The sequence below is a fragment of the Thermobia domestica genome, chromosome 2 (genome assembly GCF_964235325.1).
Source record: "Thermobia domestica chromosome 2, izTheDome1.hap1.1, whole genome shotgun sequence".
NCBI lineage: Eukaryota > Metazoa > Arthropoda > Insecta > Zygentoma > Lepismatidae > Thermobia > Thermobia domestica.
Window position 1 is genome coordinate 17,172,048 of NC_137455.1, and position 27,326 is coordinate 17,199,373.

General features: G+C 38.9%; 1 protein-coding gene across 1 annotated transcript in view; it reads right to left on the minus strand.

Annotated features, from left to right (window-relative positions):
• LOC145670792 (aromatic-L-amino-acid decarboxylase-like) overlaps positions 1 to 27,326 on the minus strand; it is a 101,887-nt gene that overhangs the window by 40,071 nt on the left and 34,490 nt on the right. Inside the window, exons 5-7 of the mRNA XM_081739537.1 lie at positions 24,491 to 24,727; positions 15,724 to 16,260; positions 12,356 to 12,521 (exon numbers count right to left, since the gene is read on the minus strand). Of these exons, the coding sequence (XP_081595663.1) occupies positions 12,356 to 12,521; positions 15,724 to 16,260; positions 24,491 to 24,727 (940 nt within the window). The remainder of the gene's footprint in view (positions 1 to 12,355; positions 12,522 to 15,723; positions 16,261 to 24,490; positions 24,728 to 27,326) is intronic.

Consider the following 27,326-nt stretch of genomic DNA (forward strand, 5'->3'; position numbering starts at 1 on the left):
ACGTATTGGACATAGATTCTGCGAAAATTATAAATATTATTTATTTGAAATTATGGAGAGAGAATTCTAATCATCAGATTAAAATCATGTTTTGATTTCTACTAGCAAACCCGCACGTTCTGCGCAAGCGTAAGAATGATTCAATATGATACAAAATTAAAAATATTTATGGCTAGCAAAGTAGTTTTAATAACATGTTAATAATATATTTAATTAAGAATTTCTCGATAATTACTCGAATTTAAGACATCCTCGAATCTAAGACACACCCCAATTTCGTTGGGTTAAATTGAGGAAAAATAGTAACATGTTCCGTTTTTACTATTACTAAACCACTCTTTAATATTGGTTATTTTCAGTGATTTTTATTTATCCCTCTCCCCTCCCCATGTTGCGGGGCACAGCATCGGAAGTATCATTGTTCATCTCAGCGACCCCAAACACTCTAGATTCGACACTAATATCGATCATTTTTTTATCACTTTCAAATGTCTCTTCAGCTTCCTTAAGTTGCACGTCAAAGTTATATGACAAAAAAAAAAAATCTCAGATTCGAAGTTCATCTAGGTTGATGAAAATTTGATCAAGATCGGTTAGATATGGTTGAAAATTTGATCATCTCCTCCTCCCCCACCCCTAGTTGCATCGTCAAAGTTAAATGATAAAAAATATCCCAGGCCCGAATGTCATGTATGTTGAAAATTTGATCCAGATCAGTTAAATGATAAAAATTATAACAGACCCGAATGTCATGTATGTTGAAAATTTGATCGAGATATGTTGGTTGGTTCAAGAGTTAAGTTCTATTTATTTTTATATATTAATCTCCCCTTCCCCTCCCCTAGATTCTACCGTCAAAATGAAAATATTTAAAAAAAACTTTCGAGGCTCGAACGTCATTTATGTTGAAAATTTGATCAAGATCGTCCAGGTAGTTCAAGAGTTATCAAGTTCTATTTATTTTTATATATCTCTCCCCTCCTCTCCTCCTCCCCTAAGTTCTACCGCCAAAGGGATATGATAAAAACCACCCTAGGTCCGAATCTCATCTATGTTGGTAATTTGATTAAGATCGGTTCGGTGGTTTAAGCGTGATGAAGTCACAAAGACAGTCACTTATATATATATACTTGGGGCGTTCAGAAATGATTGGCACTACAATTAATTTGTTTTCACAGAAACCATTTATTGAACAATCGATTACAGTTTGTTTTAGAGGTATTCCCGGCAAAGTCTACGCACCTTTGCCACCGTTCTGAAAGCTTCCTTATTTGTGTAGCAAACCATTCTTTGGGGGTATCTCTCTGCCACTGGCGGACAAATGCGTGGAGTTCTTTTGTATTGTGTCGAATAAAGCATAGTCACTAGGAGCCAGCTCCAGCGAATATGGAGGATGCGGCAGTATACTAAACCTTAGTTCATGAACTGTGGCAATTGTCTGGCGACTGAAGAACGCCACGGCCCCATTTTCCTTGTCGGCGTTGTTGGATGCGTCTGCGGAGTCTATGCAGTGAACTGCAGTAGCTCTCACTATCGATGAACGTATTGGGAGGGAGCCATTCCACCAGCAGTATTCCTTCCTCATCCCAGAAAACGGTCGCCATTTGTTTCCGCACGAATGGTCCCATCCGTGCCTTCTTGTGACGAGGGCTTCCAGTATGCCTCCATTCCATGGACTGACGTTTCTTTTCTGGAGTTTCGTAGAGGAACCAAGTTTCGTCGACGGTAACCAGACGCTCAAAGAACTCGGTCGGATTTTCACTGTACTGTTGCATCAACTGCTGGCAAATCTCTACACGCTTTTGTTTCTGCGCAACGGTGAGGTCATGAGGCACCCATTGTGCACACAGCTTGTGCAGCTTCAAATCCTCATGAATGATAGTGTAGAGGGAACCCCGTGATAGACCTGTTTCTTTCTCTAGTTCATCAAATGTGATTCTCCTGTGCTCCATTATCAAATCATTCACTCGCGCGGCATTGCTTGTTTTGCGTGCAGTTGCAGGACACCCAGTGCTTTTGTGTTTGCAGCACTGTCTTTGCCTTCTTTGAATTTGGATACCCAACGAAACACGGATCTCCGACTTGGTGCTGTGTCCCCACATACGGCTAATAATCTGTTGTGGATATATGAAGTATTCACTCCTTCCCTCCAGAGAAACCACACTGTCCACCGTTGCCCATGAGTGTCTGCTTCCATGCTGTCTTTTCGCTGTCCACCAGCGTCCTGGCAAGTTGGAACAACTGCTGCTACAATGTGCTACCTACGAAAGAAACAAAACCATTTAGTGGGGTTTGATAGTACTATAGTCTATCTTAATGCATACATCAACAAACATTTCAAACTGTACTTGGCACCAGTTACAGGGGGAGTGCCAATCATTATTGAACGAACTAAATATATATTCCCCTACCCTAAATATATATTCCCATATATATGTACCCCTTCCCCTCCCCTACATTGTGCCGTCAAAGTAAAATGATGAAAACATCCCAGGTCCGAACCTTATCTATGTTGAAAGTTTGATCAAGATCGGTGGAGTGGTTCAAGAGTTATTATTAAATTTTATTTATTTTTATATATTTACCCTCCTCCCCTCCCTTCCACTAAGTTCTACCATCAAAATGGAATAATAAAATAACTTTACAGGTTCGAACTTCATCTATATTGAAAATTTGATTGAGATCGATAGGGTAGTTCAAGAGTTATTAACTCAGGAACATGGTTACTTTTATTTCTATATTTATTGATTTTTGTATATCTCCCATTTCTCCCCATTCCCTACGTTATTCCGTCAAAGTGAAATGGTAAAATCCATCCCAGGTACGAACGTCATCTATGTTGAAAATTTTATCGAGTTTGGTCGTTTGGTTCAAGAGATTAAGAGTCACAAACATAGTCACTTTCAATTTGGATCTGAAGTTTTTTGTTCACAGACACCGCTTTAATATAAAGATTTCCTTTCAGTACTACTAAGAGTTCAGTTACTTTGCAGACATAAAAGAATTTCTATTTTCTGATAAGTTGTTTCTGAGTTCAGCATTAGAGATTTCTTTTAAAGTTTAAGTAGAAAAAGAGAGATAAGGATCGTGGCACTTCTGCATTTGGTGCTTCGGTGCTACTCTGATTGGTAGTTTTCTACGTATATTTTTCTACTGTATAAATTAAACTTATTATTAAATGTGTCACTACCATTTTGTTAACTTATAAGAGTTTTGTTTTCTCCGCTGTTATACTCTCTGCCAACTCCAGTCTTCTCATAAGCATCTACACTGACGAGGGAACCTATTCAAGTGTAACTCTGACTTTGAGTCGAGACTATGGTCGTTGGATACCTTGTCCCAAAAGAACATAACACGAAAAGGGATACATCCTCGATCGCAACTGTTGCGAACAGGGGTGGACTGGCTATGTAAAAAGGGCGCGGTCACATACTGGGAGGGCGCCGTCCATCCGAGGCTTTCGCTTGTGTGGAATACCCCCTCCTAATAAAAGGAAGCGCCGGAGGCTTCCCCTGGTAGTACACAAAAAACAACAAAAGATTAAGTAACTATTGCAGTTAATCACGATAGAATTATACAAATTCAATATTTTCGTAAACGAAGAGACTTTGAGTACTAAATATATTAGGCCTATATAAATCTGCACACTTTAACTGAGACTACAAAAATCACAGCAGTTGTTTAAATTCTTCGGCTACATTTGTTAACAGCCTAATTATAACTGAAGATTTGAGTTAAGTTTGGGGCTAATGCTATTTTTCATACTTTTGTCCTTTTAAAGCTATGTTCATCATAACATTAACTTATTTTTCATCTATTTTTAAAACCGTTGATAAAAAGTATACATGAAACATTTACTACAAATTAACAAAAGTAAATTTAGAATTATATACCTACCTATCAAAAAAAGAAATTCAAAAACAAAACTGGAAAATGAAAGTAAAGTCACTGCTTTAAGCTTGAAGGAGCTTTATCTAATTCGCACACTGAGAACAATGATTCCAGATGTTCATCTGTAAAATCTTGAACGGAGTCTTGTTTTTATGTATCTGAGCTTTGAAAATGCTCGCTCACAGGACACTTGTGTTGCCGGTAATGTAAGGAGATACTATAAACTTTGAATAATTCTGTGTAGAGTTTTGAGTACATATTGTACTGCAGAGTCACATCGAAGGCGCACTTAAAGCAAGAATGCACTTCACTCCATCACATTTTATAGACCTTAAATCCACAATATCGTCAGTCGGTCCCAAATATTCCTCCTCATCCTCCATGAAATCTTCAGAAAACTTGTCCTCTTCAATCAAATCTTCAATCGTACGAACCTCAACAGCTTCTTGATTCTTTTCTTGGTTCTCATAAAGGGATTTTGAAAACTCTTCCCACATTGATGAAAACGAAAGAAAGTCATCTTTAAGTTTTCCCTCTTCACAATCAGGAATTAATTCAGTGATTCTTTCCAGTGACAACGAAGCCAGACTTAAACTCTTGAACTTCTTAGGATCAAAACACTCTAAATCTAAGTATAAGCTTTGATTTTCAGCAAATCGTTCCTGTATGCTGTTAGAAATTTGTTCTAGAACACAGTTGAAAACGGTTACTTCAAATCTGTATTTATTTCTACTGTCTTCAATTACTTCATCAGAAGCTGATTCCCCTGCCATTTTCTTTCTTTTTCTACATCTTACCTCAGGCAATTCTGTTTCTATAGTAACTTGTTCTAGACTAGGAACATCTGTAATGAGTCCTTCAATACTATTTGACATTTCTGTTGCAAAGTGTTCTGCTGCTTTGTAGACTTTGTCAAACTGATCCCTTTTGAGTTGAGGATGTCATGCTTGGACATAGTTTTAGTTTTTTGTTTGCAAGTAGTCTGATAAGGTGTGGTATGCTGAAAAATCAATAAAAACATCATAGCCACAATAGTAGTCTCAAAGGAGCACAACTTTTGAATGAGAGACATTGCATCATGTCTGACTTTGGAATTGAATTCTTGCGAGTTGCCAATCACACTTAAAGATGCTACGAGTTCCACATATACTGGTTTTGATTTTCTTGGTCTGACATCCTTTGAGTCGGGTGCCCAGTAATGAAAGTGTCCAAATATTTTTACAGCAGCGTTGCTTTTACTTCTCCACCGAGTTATCCCAATAGCCTTAAGACGGACGCTTGGGTTTTGTTCCAAGTACACCTCAAGTTGTTTCTGGGATTCTTTCAAAAATATCTGAATTTCCTGGAGAAGCCCAAAGAAAGATATACAAACACACAAACTCTGGACGATGTCAGTTATCACCAAGTTCAACACATGTAAATGGCACTATATGTGAATGTGTTTCGGATTGATCTCTTTCAGCTTTGCTGTCACACCTTTATATAGTCCGCTCATATTTGACGCTCCATCAAAAGCGTCTGCCACACATTTTTCGATAGGTATTTTTACTTCAGCCAAATACTGTTCGAGGGTTTGAAAGAGGTTCTCTCCTATTGTTGAAATCACATGTTTGAGGGCAATAACTCTTTCCTGAACAAATCCATTGTACACATACCGAAGCACTATGGAGCACTGGTCATATGAGGAGACATCTAGGGTCGTGTCCATCATGACAGAAAAATCTCAAGCTTGGTTAACTTCTTTGGCAATTGCTGTTTTGATTGTAAGTGTATATTCTATATACATTATGTATTTGTGCATCATATAATTTTGTATATGTATACTTTTTCAATGTGCATATATACGTAAAATAATACTGTATATCTACTATATTATAAAAAATAATAGTATGTTTGTATGTATGTATGAGTATGTTCCACATCTCCTCCTAGACGGTTCAACCGATTTTGAGCAAACTTGGCATAAATATTCTTTGGAACCAGGTAATCAACACTGTCTGGGTTAGCCCCAACCCTTCCCTTTGCAGAGGGGGAGGGGGTGGAAACTTGAACCCAATGCTATTTAAATTAGGGTTATAACAGTAAGAATGGTTTTAATGGTATAACGTAAGAACGAGAAAAATAATTTTAACGAAATATTGGAAACATATAGGTTATAGTGTGACATAAAAGAGCCTTAGTATATAACACCACTAGCGCCCCTAACGGCGGGAGTGGGAGGGAGAGACATGTAAAAATGATCCAAAGTGACCGAGATTAGAGTCAAATCAATATATTTCGAAGTCGCTGAGATCATTAATGGTACCACCAAAGCCTAAAACAGAAAGGGCATGGCCGTAGGCCGAGTAAAGACTGGATCTGGGGGCGGAGCAGTGAGGGTGGGAGGGTTGATATATAAAAATCATCCAAAATGACCAATATTAGAGTCAAATCTATAAATTTCAGGGTCCCTAAGATCATTATAATGACATTCCCAAAGCCAAAGACAGAAAGAGCGAAGCCGCAGTCCGAGCAAATACTGGGATTTGGGGCGGAGCGTGGGGTTGGTAAGGGTTATATGTAAAAATCGTCCAAAATGACCGATATTAGAGTCAAATATATATATATATATATATATATTTAGGGGTAAATCTAATATCATTAATAGCATTCCCACGCCGAAAACAGAAAGAGCGAGGCCGCAGTCCGAGCAAATACCAGGGTCTGGGGTGGGGCCCTAGTTGGCCAAAGGCTAGCGAATTTATAAAATAATTATGTAGTTTTTTTTATGTGTTCAGAGAGGAAACTGTGTGCCTTCCCGAGGCTAAGACGGGTCTTAGTCCCTCCCGAGGAAGGCGCAAAGGCACTGATGTGAGGAGGGCGCAGCGGCCATCGGGCCGGTACTTGATTATGGCCAGTCCACCCCTGGTTGCGAATATAAGAGCGTGAAAAGTTAGAAATTGAGCTCCATACTATACATTAGAAACTCGGATTCCGGGTCAGATTTTTCGCGAACGGTCGGGTAAGGAAACTCAGCGAGTACATATTAAGTTAGTGTGGGGAGCCCAGCACCTTTTGAATGAAAAAATTGTGTCCCTGGGGCACTCGCAGGGTCCCAGGCGGGGTCCAACTCAAAATTTGCAAATGGAACCGGGGGTCAAGTAGCATATTGTATGAAAGCTAGTGTTAAATAAAAGAAGATAGAACAAATCTAAACTCTCTTCCATAACCCTGTGCTAGCGGGCAACTGGTCAAAATGTCAATACAACCTACATGAGAAAATCTATGGCCACGCTTCTCAATCCGTTAAGTTGCGACAATAACAAAACAGAAAAACACGTTCAAAACGTATACCCTACAATTCTAGCCACACGAAGACGGCATCTTCCAGGATGATAATGCACGGTGGCACCAAGCCAGAACTGTACTTATTTGGCATAAGAAACATTCTATGAGCTGTAGCATATGAATTGGCCCCCAAACGCAACGAATATGAATTCCATAGAACATTAATGGGATGTTATGGAAGGAGCTCTTCGCACCATAACTTCTGCACCGACATTTGTGGGCTCATTGTGGGATGCCATCAGGAATACTCATATATCTTATTAGCAACATAGAAATCATGCCACGCCATGTTCAGGCCGTCCTCTGAGCAAAAAAGGTGAAGCAATTAAATATTAGATAGGTGAGCACTCAACGTATTTATACGAAGAGAAATACCTTAAATTTTACAGACAGGAAGGGTTATTTACTCGTAGGTAAGGTACACTTTTTAAAAGTATTCATGTGTACGTAGCAATGCCATAAAATAGTAATTGAACAACTAGGTACAGTATATTGGAGTAGCTTCAGGGAGAGTAATGTAAAGACCTGAATTCAACCTTACCAGTCCAGCTGTTTGTTTTGTTTTTTTCCTTTACGTATCCGTTCATGTATACTCATTAACTCAGTCTGAACAGTGCTGTTCACTTGTTGAACTCAAAGGTATCACGTATTTTTTATAGTTCTTATTTTTAAACAGGTGCAAGTTATTTACTAAGAACTTAAAAATAGCACTAAATGATATTGTAATATCGAAATTTGCTTCTGCTTTATTCCCGAAAACTTTCTTTCGAAGATAAAGTATGTTGTGCGTAGTTGCATAACTCTAGAAAATAATATATACTGCTACGTGAAAGGGAAAAAGTTATATTGTTCATTTTTATTAGTGACAGAGAAATGAAATGATTTTTAAAGTAGCATATATTTGAATAGTTTAATTAATTCTGAATTGGTATTTAAAAGCATGTCCGCATACCCCGATTTCCTTTATACAACTCATTACTCCGTTATCGAAGGATCCTGAGACATGGATATTTAGAAAGAATGCATAGTAATTCCTGGGTGATTCCTTAAACCCCGTGCGATAGTTTCCATAGTTTTAACCCCTTCAGTGTGGGTGGCAAGTTAACTCGTGTCTTCAAAACGCACCTGCTGTGCGGATGGCGTATATATACGCTTTAATTTTGCTTTGGCTATTTTGTATTGCGTATGGCGAATATACTTGCCCATAGTATGAGTAATGTTATTCCCTACAATATTTAGCGAGTTTGCGCTCACCTAGGAACTCCAAGAGACCATACAGAAAAATTGGGCTTGATCTGTTGAGGCATTCCCAAATTTTGTGTAACCTAACCAGATGATGATGATGATGATAACCATAAATACGACAATGACAAGTTATAGTAGCTAATTAGAAGCAACAAAGATCACAATGCCGAAAATTTCATTGTGATATCTTGAGAGGTTCAAAAGTTATTAAAAGGTAACAAATTCCAAAGTTATAAAATAAAACTACTTTTTTTTTTACAGCGGTTCGCATCTGAAAATTACGCACTGAAGGGGTTAAATCTAGAGTATTTTCATAGCCCAAGCCAGAAGGAGGACGATGGTCGCTCTATCCACCTCATCTACATCCGTATCCACGTGGGTCTAGGGTGCGAGCCCCTTAAATATTTACTGCCCCCCTAAAATTTCCAAGGTAGGCTTGCAAACTATATGGTTGGATCGGCCCCACCCCTAACTTCTATCGCCCTCCCCTTATATTTTTGGGCTAGGTACGGGCCTGCCCCCACCCACTCAGCGACACAGGTACCAGTGCTGCAAGAGCCTGCTGAGAGATAAGCTCACCCCCAGGAGTCCATCCTGGATCCGCCCCTGGGTGTTTAAAATCTGGATTTTTAATATTTTCAACGGTTAGTAGCTCTGAAAGCAGACGTTTTTCGAGCCATCTTTATTACAGCTTTTTAAAATTTCGTTTGACAAAGAATCACCATCCGGAATTTGGTGGCGCTATTTTTCCATAGATTGTATATTCCAATATCACGTATGATTGTGTTTACAAACAACCGACATGTGCTCATATTTACAAACACCAACCATGTGCATCTTAGTATGGAATACTATAGCTGCAGACGACGTAAACAACTACGATGCCACTATTCATGTGACGACAAAAGAAAAAACAGCGAAACCGCCTCACCTGGAGCAGCTATATAGCCGTCAGGATTTCAACGACAAGCATCAGTAATCGACTGGTCAAATACCCTTCCTCAGCTTCCAGTAGAGCTTTGGAAGTACCTAAACCCAAGCCTTTTGCACGCAGTGGAGCTCTAATCCTCCTTTCCCTCCTGGTTTGCAATGGAGTCTTATGGGGACCTTTACCTCTCTCCCTCTGCTAGCAGTGGAGTATTGGGACATTCCTTATCAAAACACCCTCCTGGCTTGCAATGGAGCATTGGAAGATTCCTAACCACAACACCCTCCTGGCTTGCAATGGAGCATTGAGAGATTCCTTACCACAACACCCTCCTAGCTTGCAATGGAGCATTGGGAGATTCCTAACCACAACACCCTCCTGGCTTGCAATGGAGCATTGGGAGATTCCTTACCACAACACCCTCCTAGCTTGCAATGGAGCATTGGGACATTCCTTGTCAAAACATCCTCCTAGCTTGCAATGGAGCATTGGGAGATTGCTTACCACAACACCCTCCTGGCTTGCAATGGAGCATTGGGACATTCCTTATCAAAACACCCTCCTGGCTTGCAATGGAGCATTGGGACATTCCTTATCAAAACACCCTCCTAGCTTGCAATGGAGCATTGGGAGATTCCTTACCACAACACCCTCCTAGCTTGCAATAGAGCATTGGGACATTCCTTATCAAAACACCCTCCTAGCTTCCAATGGAGCATTGGGAGATTCCTTATCAAAACACCTCCCTAGCTTGCAATGGAACATTGGGACATTCCTTATCAAAACACCCTCCTAGCTTGCAATGGAGCATTGGGACATTCCTTATCAAAACACCCTCCTGGCTTGCAATGGAGCATTGGGAGATTCCTTATCAAAACACCCTCCTGGCTTGCAATGGAGCATTGGGACATTCCTTATCAAAACACCCTCCTAGCTTGCAAGAGAGCATTGGGAGATTCCTTACCACAACACCCTCCTAGCTTGCAATAGAGCATTGGGAGATTCCTTATCAAAACACCTCCCTAGCTTGCAATGGAGCATTGGGACATTCCTTATCAAAACACCCTCCTGGCTTGCAATGGAGCATTGGGAGATTCCTTACCACAACATCCTCCTAGCTTGCAATGGAGCATTGGGACATTCCTTATCAAAACACCCTCCTAGCTTGCAATTGGAGCATTGGGACATTCCTTATCAAAACACCCTCGTAGCTTGCAATGGAGCATTGGGACATTCCTTACCACAACACCCTCCTGGCTTGCAATGGAGCATTGGGACATTCCTTATCAAAACACCCTCCTGGCTTGCAATGGAGCATTGGGACATTCCTTATCAAAACACCCTCCTAGCTTGCAATGGAGCATTGGGAGATTCCTTACCACAACACCCTCCTAGCTTGCAATAGAGCATTGGGACATTCCTTATCAAAACACCCTCCTAGCTTCCAATGGAGCATTGGGAGATTCCTTATCAAAACACCTCCCTAGCTTGCAATGGAACATTGGGACATTCCTTATCAAAACACCCTCCTAGCTTGCAATGGAGCATTGGGATTCCTTATCAAAACACCCTCCTGGCTTGCAATGGAGCATTGGGAGATTCCTTATCAAAACACCCTCCTGGCTTGCAATGGAGCATTGGGACATTCCTTATCAAAACACCCTCCTAGCTTGCAATGGAGCATTGGGAGATTCCTTACCACAACACCCTCCTAGCTTGCAATGGAGCATTAGGACATTCCTTACCACAACACCCTTCTAGCTTGCAATGGAGCATTGGGACATTCCTTATCAAAACACCCTCCTGGCTTGCAATGGAGCATTGGGACATTCCTTACCACAACACCCTCCTAGCTTGCAATGGAGCATTGGGAGATTCCTTACCACAACACCCTCCTAGCTTGCAATAGAGCATTGGGACATTCCTTATCAAAACACCCTCCTAGCTTCCAATGGAGCATTGGGAGATTCCTTATCAAAACACCTCCCTAGCTTGCAATGGAGCATTGGGACATTCCTTATCAAAACACCCTCCTGGCTTGCAATTGAGCATTGGGAGATTCCTTACCACAACATCCTCCTAGCTTGCAATGGAGCATTGGGACATTCCTTATCAAAACACCCTCCTAGCTTGCAATTGGAGCATTGGGACATTCCTTATCAAAACACCCTCGTAGCTTGCAATGGAGCATTGGGACATTCCTTACCACAACACCCTCCTGGCTTGCAATGGAGCATTGGGACATTCCTTATCAAAACACCCTCCTAGCTTGCAATGGAGTATTGGGAGATTCCTTACCACAACACCCTCCTAGCTTGCAATGGAGCATTGGGACATTCCTTACCACAACACCCTCCTAGCTTGCAATGGAGCATTGGGAGATTCCTTACCACAACACCCTCCTAGCTTGCAATGGAGCATTGGGACATTCCTTACCACAACACCCTCCTAGCTTGCAATGGGGCATTGGGAGATTCCTTACCACAACACCCTCCTGGCTTGCAATGGAGCATTGGGACATTCCTTATCAAAACACCCTCCTAGCTTGCAATGGAGCATTGGGAGATTCCTTACCACAACACCCTCCTAGCTTGCAATGGAGCATTCGGAGATTCCTTACCACAACACCCTCCTGGCTTGCAGTGGAGCATTATGTGTCTTGCCCCTCCTCTGTGAGGAATCCTTTCCTAGACCGTCAGGTCGAAGTAACACCTATTTTACAAACATTAGAGAACGTGTATCTATTTTGTATTATAATGGACTTTTGTAATAAAATGTGGTACCGGGATAAAACGATTCCGCACTGTAATTTGCTCTGCCTATACCTGCACAAGCACAATAGAACTTTACAATACAAACGTCCTGCATATAAAATACAAATTCCCATTAAATTTTGTTTAATGCATATCTGTGTTTTGAATCTATTTTTATAATAAAAAATAAGGTAATGTAAATTAATTTTACCGATATCCATCTCTGTAGCATGTTCTGAATTAACACAAAATCTGATATAATATTTCCCATGAGCACTAGCTGGAACCATGTGCATCTTTCCTGACGCATTTATATTCGAAAGCAGCACCTTGTTAATATCGTCAGAATCTTTCAGCCGAAAAGCAACGAGGCCAAACTGCAAATGAAAATATCATAATTAAACGTACAGGAATACACTTATATAAATTGCAATTAAAGTAAGTAACTAATCAGAAAATATTTTTGTATAATGTATTACTATGTAGTGATTCATAGTTACAAGAAAACAGTTTTTGTCTGCGGAAAAGTAATACAATCTGTCTTTTGTAAGTTTACATCAATGATTCGTAATTACTTCAAATTTGTTCTCTCCTTTTTTTAAGTTACGGACCGCAAAACTTTAAATCTTGAAACAGGGTTTGTCATTACAATTAAATTCGTGAAAACGAAATCTCCAAAATGTCGTTATAAACTTTTTTTTTAATTACTCCTCTTGCGTATCCACACACTTTTGTCAGCGACTTTTCCGTCCACAGTATGCATCCTGGAAGGTTTGGACAGGAATCGAGTTTAGAGCCGTCATCATGACAGTTTGATCGCTTCAATAGTTCCAAAACGCATTACTTTGAGAATATTCTTGCTCCTCGGAACCAAAAAGAAGTCTACCGAAGCTACGTCAGGACTGTAGGAGATCTGGGGCAACGTTGACAAGCTGTGTTTGACCAGGAAATCCTGGACGCACCGATCAATGTGGCTGGGAGTGTTGTCGTGGTACAACATTCAGGTAATGGCTATCTCCGTTCAAGTACGGACGACCCTTTTCCTTAATCTGTTGAGCACTTCCGCATAGTACAGATAGATAGAGTTGACTGTCTGCCTTTAGCATACTAATTCTTTGTGGAGTACACCTTCGGCGTCGGAGAAAGCAATAAATATAGTTTACACTTTTGATTTGCTCATTCTTGGAACGAGGACCCTCCGAGGTCTGCCATTCAGTACTCTGACGTTTTGTCTCTGGCTCGTACTCGAATGACCATATTTCGTCACAGTAAAGACATTGTCCAAAAAATCTTCACACGTCCCAAAAGTCTCCCCACTTGCTCTTGTCATCGTCAGTCAACAATCTGGAGACCAATTTAACACAAAGTTTCCGTGCCCGCAAATTGTCCAAAACAATATCGTAGACAGTGATTTTTGGAATACTGAGAGTCTCTGCTATCATACGAACATTCACTCGACGATCGGCACTGAAAAGATCACGATCACGAGACAAATTTTCGTTACTTTTGCTGGTTGACGGCCGTCCAGAGCTGGAGTCATCCTCCATCTCTACCCAGTGATTTTTAAACAACTTCAATCATCTGAAGACTTGAAAATAAGAAGGAGCAGATTTCCCGTAGCTTTCTGAACCATTTAGTGGGTGTCAACGAGGCTTTTGTTCAGTTTAATGGAATTACCCATGTTTCCAATTAGAATTATTTTACGTTACTAAATGCAACAGTATACGTTTGTTATAATTATGTACTGTAAATCCTGAATTTCGCATATGTTACTATCCTCATTAATATCTTAATATATTTGTTCTCTCTCTGTCTCTAAAATCTGGCAACAATATTGGGGTCTCTTGTCCAGATTATTTTAGTTCGAGTTTAATTTTACGTCGTAATCTTAAATGAAGACTTTTTACAATAACTTTGTAGGCAATAAAAAGTTTAAGAGAACACTATACACATTATTAGAATAGTAATTAAAGAGGAAATACGAGGAGCAGTCAAAAAGATTTCGGAATTCGGGGGGCGGATCCAGGACCGACTTCTGGGGGGGCGGCGGGTTGTCATACTGCTTCTTAGAGCTAGTTTTAAGAGCTTTAAACTCTGGGATGGGTTTTATTTATATATATAAAATAAGAAAGTTTTCTCTTCTGAGGGGGGCAATCGCCCCGATCGCCCCCCCTGGATCCGCCACTGCCGGAATTCTGTTGTAGATCTTTATTACCACAATATACAACACATTTAATGAATCACCTTCAAAGTTGGAACCTTTGGAACACACACACACACACGTGTTCTACCGCTCCTGAAATTGATGGAAACGGCGACGAAAGGCATCTTTTGGTATCTTCCGAAGTTCAGGCGTCACGTTGGTTTTGTTCATTTCTACGTTAGCGAAATGGAAAAGGTCCATTTTTAGCTTTGGGAAAAGCCAAGCATCCGATGGTGCTAAACTGTTTATCAAGCTCTCTGAATCAGATTTTCCTCAATTTGCACATGAACTTCATGTTTGAGCATTACTCGATCTGTGATATTCCACCCTCTGATCACTACACATTTCTCCGTTTAGCTACACTAGTGGTGCACTACCTGTTATGACCTGTTCACTTGTCAGTTTCATAATTAGGCAACTTAAGGACTGTAGTGTACAAGTTTCATTGTGACTGAATCACAAATTCCAAAACTACAGCAGCATTCCGGGAACATTTTGATTGCCCCTCGTATGAATGTCATAAGCAGGGCCCGGATCTTGTTGACCTAAAATTTTCTAAAAAGTGACCTATAAAATGACACTAAAATTCCACTAAAATGACCCTAAAATTGACCTTAAAATTTGTTTTTTAAAACGTTTATTTCGTTAAACATTGTCATTTTTAAATATCTATTAGATTTTAATTACAGTTTCTGACTCATTCTCAAGTTTTGTTTCAGTTAGTTGCAGTCTATTGATCAGTCCATTGTACGGCATTGTACGTACTGAAAGCATCAATTCACTCCCGAATTGAAACTAGGAAACACACTTAAAGGATAGAAGTTCGCAAGTGTAGACTGTATACATGAGAATAATAGATAAAAACTCCGTTTAAAATCTTTGTACGTCTTCTAATCCATTGTTAGTTATTCACGTGATCACATCCTTTGTGGTCAATGATCTAAAATCATCTGTTTGGCCACCTACCAACCCCTACCCCTACTCAACCAGCTACAGCTTAGTGTTCATTAGCTTCTTAGGAATGCAGTTTTCTACCCCAATAATCAGGAAGCATAAAAAACATAAGTGACCTGAAAGTTACCTTAAAATATTAAAAAATGACCTGAAACTTCAAGACGGCAAAAAGTAACCAAAAGTTGACCCTAAAACAATATACTTTTAGAATCTTGAGTTGACGGCTAACGTTTTTACTTGAAGTTGCCTAGTCCTATGCGTAAGAGAAAAAAGTTGACTTGTCAACAAGATCCGGGCCCTGGTCATAAGTAAAACTAAAACAACGCACCTTCAATAAATTCTCCATGAGATATGGTGCCTATAATAACGTGATTGGAAATCTTAATAGAAATTCAATATGTGTGCATAAGTGTGAAACTTACCTTCACTTCATTTATCAGTTCAAATCTACTGTCATTCCGGACAAGTTCTCCGAACTTTTTTGCCAACTGGCAGTGGCGACGAATATAGTTCTGGAGACCCTCAATGCCATACATCCTTATAGTGAACCAGAATTTCAATGCCCGAAATCTTCTACTCAAATGAACACCCCAGTGGCGATAGTCAACGGTCTTGCTAGATTTCTCATGTCGTAAGTACAGAGGATCCACGAGAAAGGCTTCAATTAGCTTCTTTCGATCTTTCACCCACATTGCATTGAAATCATAGGCCACTAGAAACCATTTATTGGCGTTAACGTTGAAAGAGTTGGCGTATTCGATACCTTTCATCAGCGGCCTAAATTCAGGGCAAACAAAGCAATTCCCTCCATACGCTCCATCTACATGTAACCAAATATCGAACTCTTTACACACTGGGCCAATTTCCTCCAAATTATCGAATGCACCACACCCTGTTGTCCCTATAGTCGTTGATACAAAGAAAGGGAAAAACCCCATGGCCAAATCATCTTGGATTGCCTGTAATGAAAAAAAAATTCATTAAAATTATCCACTCAACTTAACAACTAATTAATTGTGAAATTTCCAGTAGTCTTCGAGAGAAGTTACCTTCCTAAAAAATTTCTGAACTATCATGAGAATTCATATCTGAGTTAGTGTATACCTCCAGTGTGTTATTTTAGCATCAGTACTTCTGTCAATAATTTGAGTCAGTTTAATGAATGAAAACAAGCATAACATGTTACTTACATCAATAATCTCCTTAAGTTATTACTTCATATATAACGTTATTAACGCGTTATAGAATCTCTATCCCTCTCATCCCAGGACGTTGAACAATTGCACAAGTAGATTTGAATAATTGTATTGTGATCTTTAATATGAACCAGTTTTTGAGGACATTCATTATGTTTTGTTCAATGGACTTAGAGAAGTGCATTTCATTTCATTTTTGCGTTTTCTTTCACTCTATGTTACAATGGACACTTTATTCACGTTTCCACCTCATCCGTGGGAACTACTGTAATAACGTACTCTCATAGACCTTGCTTAATGCGTCATGATAATGCTCTAGCCAATGAGATTACATGTGCAGACACAATGAGTAAAAATTCATGTGAGATGAGGGTTCTGAGCAAGGATGTTATAAAATAGAGGATCTGCCCATACAACAAAATCGTGAAGCCATACGTCACAGCTTCGCCACATCTACTCTGCCCACTCCGCGCCACTAAGATCGCAATGTTTCGAGCCAACAATCATGGCGGAAACGAGAGTAGCCAATCAGACGTACCGGCTCAGACGATGCTCGATTGTTTTTGGCTTCATTGAGTGCATATGATGAAGATACGTATGGGCAGATCCTCTATTTTATAACATCCTTGGTTCCGAGAGTATATTTTACGCCTGGGTTCTAGACCCGTGGGCGGGACTTCGTGAACGAAGCGGGAAGAACGACATCCCAATGGGCATAATGGAAGCTTGAAATTCAGACGTGTTTGTTAGATTATCCAATTTTTGGTAGTGATTATGTATACCGTCATGTAAGCAGGCCTATGTAAATAAGCTTTGAAACATATATAAAGAAATATATAATGAATTAGATCGTATGTGTAATTAATTCAAAATTTTCCCTTAGTGCTTATTATGTGCATAAGCCGCCTATACTAGGTTTTATACTGTGTTCTTTAGAACGAGATCGAATTGCTGAAGTATATTGCTTTTAACATAACTTCTAATACTGTAGTTCATTGAAGTTGGAACAAAACTTCCCTTTTGTTTGAATCACATCACAATTTGCATGGTAACAGCGTTTGTGTGCGAATAGCTTTGTATACATTTAGGTTGTTATTGGCGAAGCTGTCAATGCACGGGCGCTGGACGGATTCCAAGTTCGATTCCCGAGCTTCGTTATTACGTTGGTATCTGCAATAATCATAATAATTGCAATCGTCTAAGAAGCTAGGGAAAAGAGATTTTTAAAGAAAAGTGATTTTGAATGCACTACAATTTATTCATATTTGGCGACCTGCCAAATTGCATCATCAGCTGAATGTATGGCAAGGGCCGGATTAAGGGAAGGGCGTAGGGGGTCTATAGCCCCGGGTCTCCAGGTGGATTGGGGCTCCACTCTGATCAAAATCTCAGCTGACTGTCTAGAAAGAATCATATAAGATAGATTCATCATCATAAGGTAAAATATACCAAAAATATGAAACATAGTCTCTTAATGTTCCTACTGTACTTTCACAGAAATGTATTGGTCGAAGTCAGCAGAGGCCACATAATTTTTCTAGCCCTGGGTCTTCAGATGGGTTAATCCGGCCCTGGGATGTATGGAATTAGATAAAGAAAGTTTCCAACTTTTTTAAAGGAACGAAACCCTGTTATGTGATCTAATAAGTGGCAAGCACGATTTTTCAGATCATTACATAATTCAATAAGTGATTTGCAATAAGAGATTAGGGTCATTCCATATCAAATCACACAATACTATGCATGACCATTTTTTAACCCCTTGCTCTCCAGGTGTCGTTTTCTTATATGAGTGCTGTAATACTAGGTTTTCATTTACTGTTAAAGGACTGTCTAGACCGTTATATAAGGTATACTTATTGTGCACGTGCGAGGAGAGCATCCACATTACCGATATATATATATATATATATATATATATATATATATATATATATATATATATACATTGTGGAACATTTGGACTGAAAAAGGGACATTTTGATATTCTAAAGGGATTTTATGCTGTTTCAGGTTGGCAATACTGATCAGAGGACAAAGACAAAGTTCCTTTTTTTTTTCCGATCTCGAATTTTATAATTGTTCATTGTCAAAACAAACACACGTGTGTCGTAATTGAATGCTCCCTTAGGCCTGCCTTTCGGAGGCAAAACTATTTTTGCCTTTTTGTCAGTAAGGTGATGTCACCTAAGAAGAAAAATGAAAATGAAATGAAATCTTTGAGTTTTACGTCCCACGGTTATGCCGGCTAGACTAAAGGAGACGGTGATGATGAGTGATGAATGAAATGGTGGAATGAAGAAAGTGGGAGGAAACGGGAGAACCCCGAGAAATCCCACGCACACGGTGTTTGTCCACCACAAAGTTCACTTGGCGGGGGCTGGGATCGAACCCGGGACCCCAAGATCACCTAAGAAGAAATAGTAGAAGTAGCTCATTCTTGCATCCACTAAAAAATTTCGTCATCCCCAGGATTAATACGACCCTCCCCATGGATGTCAGTGGAACGCAACAGGTTAATTTTCCTATTTTTTCAATATTGAAATTTGTATATCTTAAGAGTTCATTTTTTTTGTATCAGCTAGATTAAATCTTAATATGCACGTTTTTTTTTTGTTTGTTTATTTTTACAGTTGCGTTTTTTGTAATATCTCATAAACTACTTTCAAGTGTATTCTACAGAAAATCATTACATATTATGTTGTATACCTAATTTTTGTATCTTTTACTTTAACATCGTAAAATTGACTTAAAATTCGAGCATTAAAACTAACAAAACTTCAATTTTCGTACCAATATTTCTTTTGGAATGGAAGAAACAATTCTAATATTAATATTCCTGCTTTACATGGTTCTAGGGAGCCAGAAGCGTCATTTCAGATTTTGCTTTGGGGGGGGGGGGGCAAGACCCCTTGATATTAGTAAAATTTCGCGTTTTTCACTGATTTACTACTATTCTGTTGTTAAAATCTATATACATCTCAAATTCAGGGAGGGGCAAATGCCCCTCTCTGCTCCCACTAAATGACGCCCCTGTAGGGAGCTTCTATGAATTTTGTAACCTGATGTTCTTTGCCTTTATTTTTTATTTTTTATGCTATAAGAAAAGGACAAGTTGGTTTCCTTTTGCAAAATTATGATTCTTGATTTCTTAGGAGGAATGGGGAAGGTAATAAAGACTCAGAAAGACTGCGGCCAGTAAAGTATTAGCCTGGGGCCCAATTTAATCTCTCCATGAATTTGCCCGAACTTGAGTGCAAGCGATAGCTTGCGATGCGTTGAATATACCTGTGAAGGAACCAGAGTGGTCAAATGCACGGTTCCTGCGATATCGCATTCCAAAGGTGTGGGATGCCACGAGATGGCGCTAGTATCGAGACTCAGCTGTGAGATCGCCTCTTCATGCCCCGAGGGTATTTGTATAAAGTGTGAAGCTAACACGTTATAGTGGTCACACAGACATAACTCCGTATCGTATTAGACTCGTTTATCAAGCTCGTTGTTTCTAACTTTTCTTCTCTCAACTTGTTCACACGTGGCCACCATTATTTGTCACTTCTCATACGACCACAACCATGAGTTCGTTGTGCCCGGTCATCGATTGTCCAACGTTTCTCTTAGCATTAAAAATGCTTTCGATGATAAGGATCTTTCTGATTGAATTTCATAAACTAAAGTGCCACGACGATCTTAACAACCTCGATGCTGGCGCCATCTTGAGGCATCCCACACGTTTGAAACGCGATATCTCAGGAACGGTGCATCTAACCCAAGGATGTTATAAATAGAGGATCTGCCAGTCTTGGGAAGTAACGTAACGCAAGTAACACGTTACTTTTTAAGTAACGTTTCCTAGTAACGCGTTACATTTTTTTCCAAAGTAACTGTAACGGTAACGCGTTACAAATTTTTAAGTTACGTACCTAGTTTGCGTTGCATTTTTCGCGTTACATTTCGGATGAGTAACTACAATATATGTATATTTTTTCGGAAACAAATATTTCTTTCCTGTAAGTGAATTTCTCAGAATGAAACAATCGAGCATGAACTACGTATGTCAGTGACCGACAGTCACCAACACACAGAGAAACAGATAAGTTCATAGTGCCACTTGCTGTTTTTGGAAGATGAGGACTGCCTTAGGGAAATCACGTGTACTGATTGCAAGCACCTGGAAGATTTTGTCGTAGATTTTGAAAGCTCCAAATCAATACATTCAGTGAGTGAACTAGGAGTGCAATGATACCGGTAGTCTATTTTACTTTGATTGGTGTTGTTTTTATAGTTCATGTGTTCCCATTTTAGTAGTTGTAGTGTAATGCTTCTCTATATTCTGTATTTTTAATTTTACATAACAACATTGTTATTATTATATAATTAGTTTAGCAGAATAATAATAAGGAACCATTTTTTCTAACGCATAGAAATGAGCACGAGTCAAGCTAAAACTCGACTCGACTCGAATTCAAGTGGAGTTTCGAGTCAAGTAAAAGGTAATATTATCGAGTCGAGTTCCGAGATGATTCAGCTTTTCGCATCGAGTCCAGTCGAGTTTGAAAAATGGCTCGTTCGTTTTAACCCGTCTTGAAATCATGGCCTGATTACACTGGAAAGCGAAAGCCATGAGAAATATAAGGTAAACAGTAATATGGAATACTTTTTGTGTTGCTCACAAGGGGGGACACTGCTCGCATCTCATCTCGTCTCGATAGCAAGACCACAAGAGATTTTTTTAATAACAAGCTCAGCTCGGCTTGGCTCAACTGAGAAGATGGCTCGAGCCGGCTCGATTGGGGTGATACATCGGCTCGAGCTGGCTTGGTAGGGATTAGCCATTTGATCAGTTCGGCTCAACTGAGCCGAGGGCTCTAGTCGAGTCGGTTGGGTGAGCTGTTGGCTCGGCTCACTTCTTGGTTCGGGTCGATAGTGAATGAGCTGTGAACCGAGCTGCTCGAGTCGTTGACAATTCTAAAGCCGAGCAGTTTTGAAGATATTTGGCCAGTGCTCTATAACTTTTAACACTGTTTGGCTCGAGCCCAAATACTCAACCTAGACCCTCAACCCAAATTCAGAAGCTCGTTAACAATGTCCTTGACTCCTAGACTTCACGACTACCGAGATTGGCAATCAACTAGTTTTTCAGTCTTGAAATACAAACCGCCTATCTTTCATGTTTATATAGTGTTGTTATAATAATAATAATAATAATAATAATAATAATAATAATAATAATAATAATAATAATAATAATAATAATAATAATAATAATAATAAGTTATAGTAATAGTAGTGTGATTGATAATAATTATATTGTATATGTAATATACTTGAAGAATATACTCGAAACTACACACCGGATTTAGCTCGACTCGACACAAAACTCGACCCCAATTCAAGTCGAGTTGGAGGAAATTTTTCGAACCGAGTTCTCGGGTCGAGCTCAAAGATGTTTGTTTCTAGTCGAATCGGGTTTCAAAGAAAACTCGCTCGTGCACATCCCTACGAGTAATGCAGTATGGCATTTTCTCAATGTTACATTATATAAAAATGTTCATATATCAAGTAAAAGTTTGTCCTTGTATTTACATAAAGCAATTCAGAACGTGAAATAATAATAATAATAATAATAATAATAATAATAATAATAATAATAATAATAATAATAATAATAATAATAATAATAATAATAATAATAACGGTAGTAATAGTGGTACGGAAAATTGAAGTTATAATTTTTTTCACATATTGAAAGTTTCGAACCTAAAAGTAACGCGTTACTTTCGAAGTGAAGTAACAGTTACTCTTTTGGGGCAAGTAACGCGTTACATTTTAGGAGAAAGTAAAGTAACCTGTAACGCGTTACATTTTTGCAAGTAACTTACCCAACACTGGAATCTGCCCATATGTATCTTCATCCTATTAAATCAATGAAGCCCCCCCCCCCCCCAAAATAAAACGAGCATCGGCATGTCTGATTGGCCACTCACGTTTCTGCCATCGTCTGATTAGCTACTTTCGTTTCCGCCATGATTGTTGGCTCAAAACATTGCGATCCTATTGGGTGGAGTGGGCAGAGTAGGGGTGGCGAAACTGTGACGTATGGCTTCAAGATTTTGTTATAAGGGCAGATCCTCTATTTTATAAGATCCTTGATCTGACCACTCTGATTCTTTCATAGGTGTATTTTACGCATCGAAAGTTATCGATTGCAATCACGATCGAGCAAATTCATGATGAGATTAAATTGGGGCTAAATTTTGACGCATTCTTTCATTGTTTAAAGAGTCATAGGGGAAGAACAAGCAGGAAAATTCACAACACTGACTTTCAACTGGAAAATCGATTCATATTGTTTAATGCTTTTTGGTGAGAGTGTTTAGGCCTTTCGCTATATCAAATCTGTTTACATGGTTGTCTTGCTTGACTTCTGGCAGAATATCGCCCATTTTTGCTGTGATTAGTGTCCCACTGCGAGGAGCATCTTGAACAATGGCATTTCCAGAACGAAACCAACTGAACCATCTTTGGTTATTGCTTTTGATATCTTCCCCGTAAACAGCTCATATATCTTCACGGGCCTTCACAGCATTTGTACCTTAATCAAAATAAAATTACAAAATGTGGCGACCTAGACTTCTTTCCCATTGGCATTTTAAAATTGCGCGGGGATCAATATTTCTGACGATTCATTCTCATTTTGCTTGTCATCATCTTTGTATTGATATCTTCTCTTTCAAATCCTTATTCATACAATCAAAGTATTTTGTTTTTAATCTTTCCCTTTCTCGTGTATCTTCCACTCCAATCTTCTTAAGAGCTTCTCCGTGGCTAAGCGGATAGTGCACCCGCTTTTGGCGTGTAAAATCCAGGTTCGATTTCCGGTGGAGCTCATGTGGTTTGCATTCCCCGTTAATCAGTAGGTCCCGTCTCATATATCCTCGCTGCTGAAAGGAACGTTAAAAGCAAAAGTAACTTCAGTTTTCTTAACTTTCTTGCCTACTTAATTCTCTTTGCTTCTGATGATGTGATCGCTGTACTGTAATCTTCATTCATGTATTTTGTTTAAATCTCAATTACCTTAAAACACTGTTTCTTAATCCAACCAGTTAAAGGTGTAATTTTCTTATGTGTATGCTGTAATATCATTTTTTCATTTACTGTTAGAAGACTGTTCTGACCGTTATATAGGGCATAGTTATTCTGCACGCATGAGGAGAGCATTTATGTTACTGATAAAAAAAACAAAAAAATTACTTGCATTGTGGTATATTTGAACTGGAAAAGGGAAATTTTGATGTTCCGAAGGGATTTCATACTTCTTCAGGTTGACAACACTGACCGGATACGAAATACAGTGTTTTTTTTCTTTTTTCTGATCTAAAAGTTGCTAATTATTTATTGTCAAAACAAACACATGAGTGTTGTAATTGAATGCTTCCTTAGGCTTGCCATCTACTGAGACAACACATTTTTTGGTCTTTCCTGTCAGTAAGGTGCTGTCATCTAAGGAGAAATAGTAGAACTAAGTCTTGCTTTGCATCCACTAACAAATGTTATCATCTCCAGGATTATTACAAGCCTTAATAAGGAATACGTTTTCATAACATACCCATGGATGTCACTAGTATTTTGTAACAGAATATTTTGACATCCATGTGGATGTCACTGGTGCGCAATGGGGTTAGTCTTTCGTTACTAATCTTATCTATCCTGGCGACACCACACATTAATTTTAGAATTATCATATTAGTCACACCTAGTTTCATCTCTTTCCTCCTTGATTTCTCATTTTGCTACTTCTGTGGGTCTCACGATCTTGTAAACTTGTCTGTTTACTCGAGATACTTAACTTAAAAATCATTTACCCAGAACTAAACCACACATAATGTAGCTAAAGGCCGAATCCGGTTTTTTTTCTAAATGAAAGACCTACCACCAAGCTACCATATAACTGATGTGATTATGCTAATGAATTTACTTGTCAAACACGTACCTGTTTTAGTGTCGCAGCTGGGAGTCGAAAGTGTTCGTCAGAGGGCAAAATTCGAAGTTTCACAAAGGCAATCATGGCATCCTTTTCCACGCAGGAATGTGCTTCTGTTGAACAATAGGCCATCAATCTAGAGAGAAGCACTCCTTCGTCAACACTAGGTTGCATCTTTTTTAACTTTTTCAGGGCTTCAACCCGTGCTGTCAACATGTTTACAAGGATACACTCGCTGGCAGACTCCTAAATTAGATGTGAGAAAATTAAATATAGTTCAAGTAGGTTTGGATTACCTTTTTATTTTCTTGATTATTTAGTCATGTTTTAAAAAATGATATTCTCTTAAATTTACATTTGTATATCAGAAAAATATACAGTTCAGAGTGCATATATTTTAATCATCCTAGCCATAGGAGCTAAATACACTGTTCTGATTGGTTGAAGTTATCCGTTTTTCGCCACGTAGCATACATATACCACAAATTAAACGCCAACTGCTGTCGGTTCTCGGGGCCGAGTACGCCTGCGCATGGTTCAGTAATGAAAACCGCTTTTGGCGTTTGATCAATGGATTTTTTTTCATTTTTAAAAAAATTTTAATAACACTTTTATGAATAAAATAAAATAAAAAATACTCATTGCCCTTGTACATGCATAAAAAGTTATTTATTTACGTTACGAAACAGCTGAGCGAGCGTCAACGGGCGAAGGGAGGTAAAAGCCCTGCAGACCTCGTTTCGTTACACCTTGATCCCATAAAAATACCACGTCACACTAGGGTGGTGCAATTCCTATGTAACTTTATCCTTACCCACTTCCTTGTGACCAACTTAAAACAGCTAGGGCAAAGCGTGAAAAAAAAAATATGCGTTCAGTGTCATTTGCAGGACTAGCTCAGGAGAGTAATGCTCCCGGAAGTAGGAACGAAAAACACAGTTCTGATTGGTTGGTGTTATCTATTTCTTGCCACGCTGCATTCAAATAGCAGAAATCAAACGATTCTTGTCATCGGTCTTCGTGGCCGAGCATAATCACTTCAATGTAATTGATTCTTGAGTACAATAAATTTTCTTAAAACAAAAAAAAAGTGGGCTAACGCTATTTGCTTGTAACGAAAATCTATTTTGGCGTGAGTTCAAACCCGGCCCGAGGAAAGTTTTTTTTACATTTTTATAACACTTTTTAAATTAAAATAATATGAAAATAATACTCAAAAAAGTCATTTACTTACTTCTGTGCAGATAAGTAGTAGTAGTACTAGGAACGGGTTAGAAGCCCCGCAGGGATCGTTTTGTTCCCCTTGTACTCCATGATATAAATTTTGTGACCAACTTAAAACAACTGGCTAGGATAGCGCGTAAAACAGCTGGCTAGAGTAGCACGCGAAAAAAAACGTACTTCTGGAAGCATTACTCTCCCGAGCCGGTCGTTCATTTGCAGCCATGGAGGAAGTTCCTGTTCAAGCAGTGTTGCCAGATTGACCTACAAGTATTGGTTTGGGAGATTTTTTAAAGTACCTCGCTACCAAAATTTCAAAATGACCGACACGCTAGTTTTGGAGCTACTTTTGATTATCTGCACGCTATAGCTCCTAAGAATGCGCTACTATTTAATTTTTACATATAAAATCACAACTCATTAGTTTTATATAATAAGTAAAAGTTTTGTTTGTTGAGTATTCTATTCACAATGAACAATAGTTTTGAGTTTGATACTAGTTCAATTCTTGTTTTAGTACTTTTTCACATTTAGAACTGACAACTAAACTTTTGTTAAGTTTGAACTGTTGCAGTATCACTGACCCTGTTGTTATCTCAGTTAATACATCGGTCCTAATAGTTTTGGGGAGCTGTGTAAAGATGAACATCGCCAATTTAATTGTGTTACTTTATTGCCCATATTCACATAATCCATAAGTAATGTTACAATAACTCTTCGAAAATTCATGCCTCTCAGATAAAGAATTGACCAAATGAATTGAAGTGAGGAATAACAATAGTGAATAAACATAGAGTAAACGTTGTAAAATGTATTTGAGAGTCCACAAACCTGACTTAAGCAAACATGTCTCCTTGAAAATCAGAAAAGTCATCCATTTTAAACTATCACCGCCAGTGACGTATTTAGGATTTTGTTTCGGGAGGAGCTATGCACAACACGTGAATAAGAACTTATATTTTTCCTTTTGGGTGCCGACAAACTTTAATGAAGTTTTACATATAACAAATTTATTTGGGGGGGGCTTGAGCCCGATAGCCACCCCCTAAATACGCCACTGATCACCACCTTCCTAGTTCATTGTACAATTCTACTACAGCTGACGTGGTATAGAGTTTGCCCAAACGCACCACCATCAACAGTAAGAAACTGCGATTGCCGCCTGACCATTGCCAACCCGAACGTCTGACGTTTGAGATCTGACATTTTTATATCTGAGCTACAAATAGTTCAAATACGCTACTTTTGGAGCATAACCTCGCTACTTTTTAATCTTCAGATCTGACAACACTGTGTTCAAGTTCGTCAGATGTGATTATTCAAGAGATAATCTTATTTGTATAAACACCTAAGATAAACGCACTATTTCAGGTCATATGGAACATTTAATTTCAATTTGGTTTTATTCAATTCATTATGAATATACCTGAGTTGGATGCAAGTTTTATTATCTTAATGACTGCCATGAGCATTATATGTGGTGCTCACCTTATTTCTCTGTGGGGCCATGAGCACCATATATGATGCACATGCTTCATATCACAAATTACTAACCTATTCAGGTTCTTGAGCATCATATATGATGCTCAATATCACAAATTACTGTGAGATCATGAGCATGACA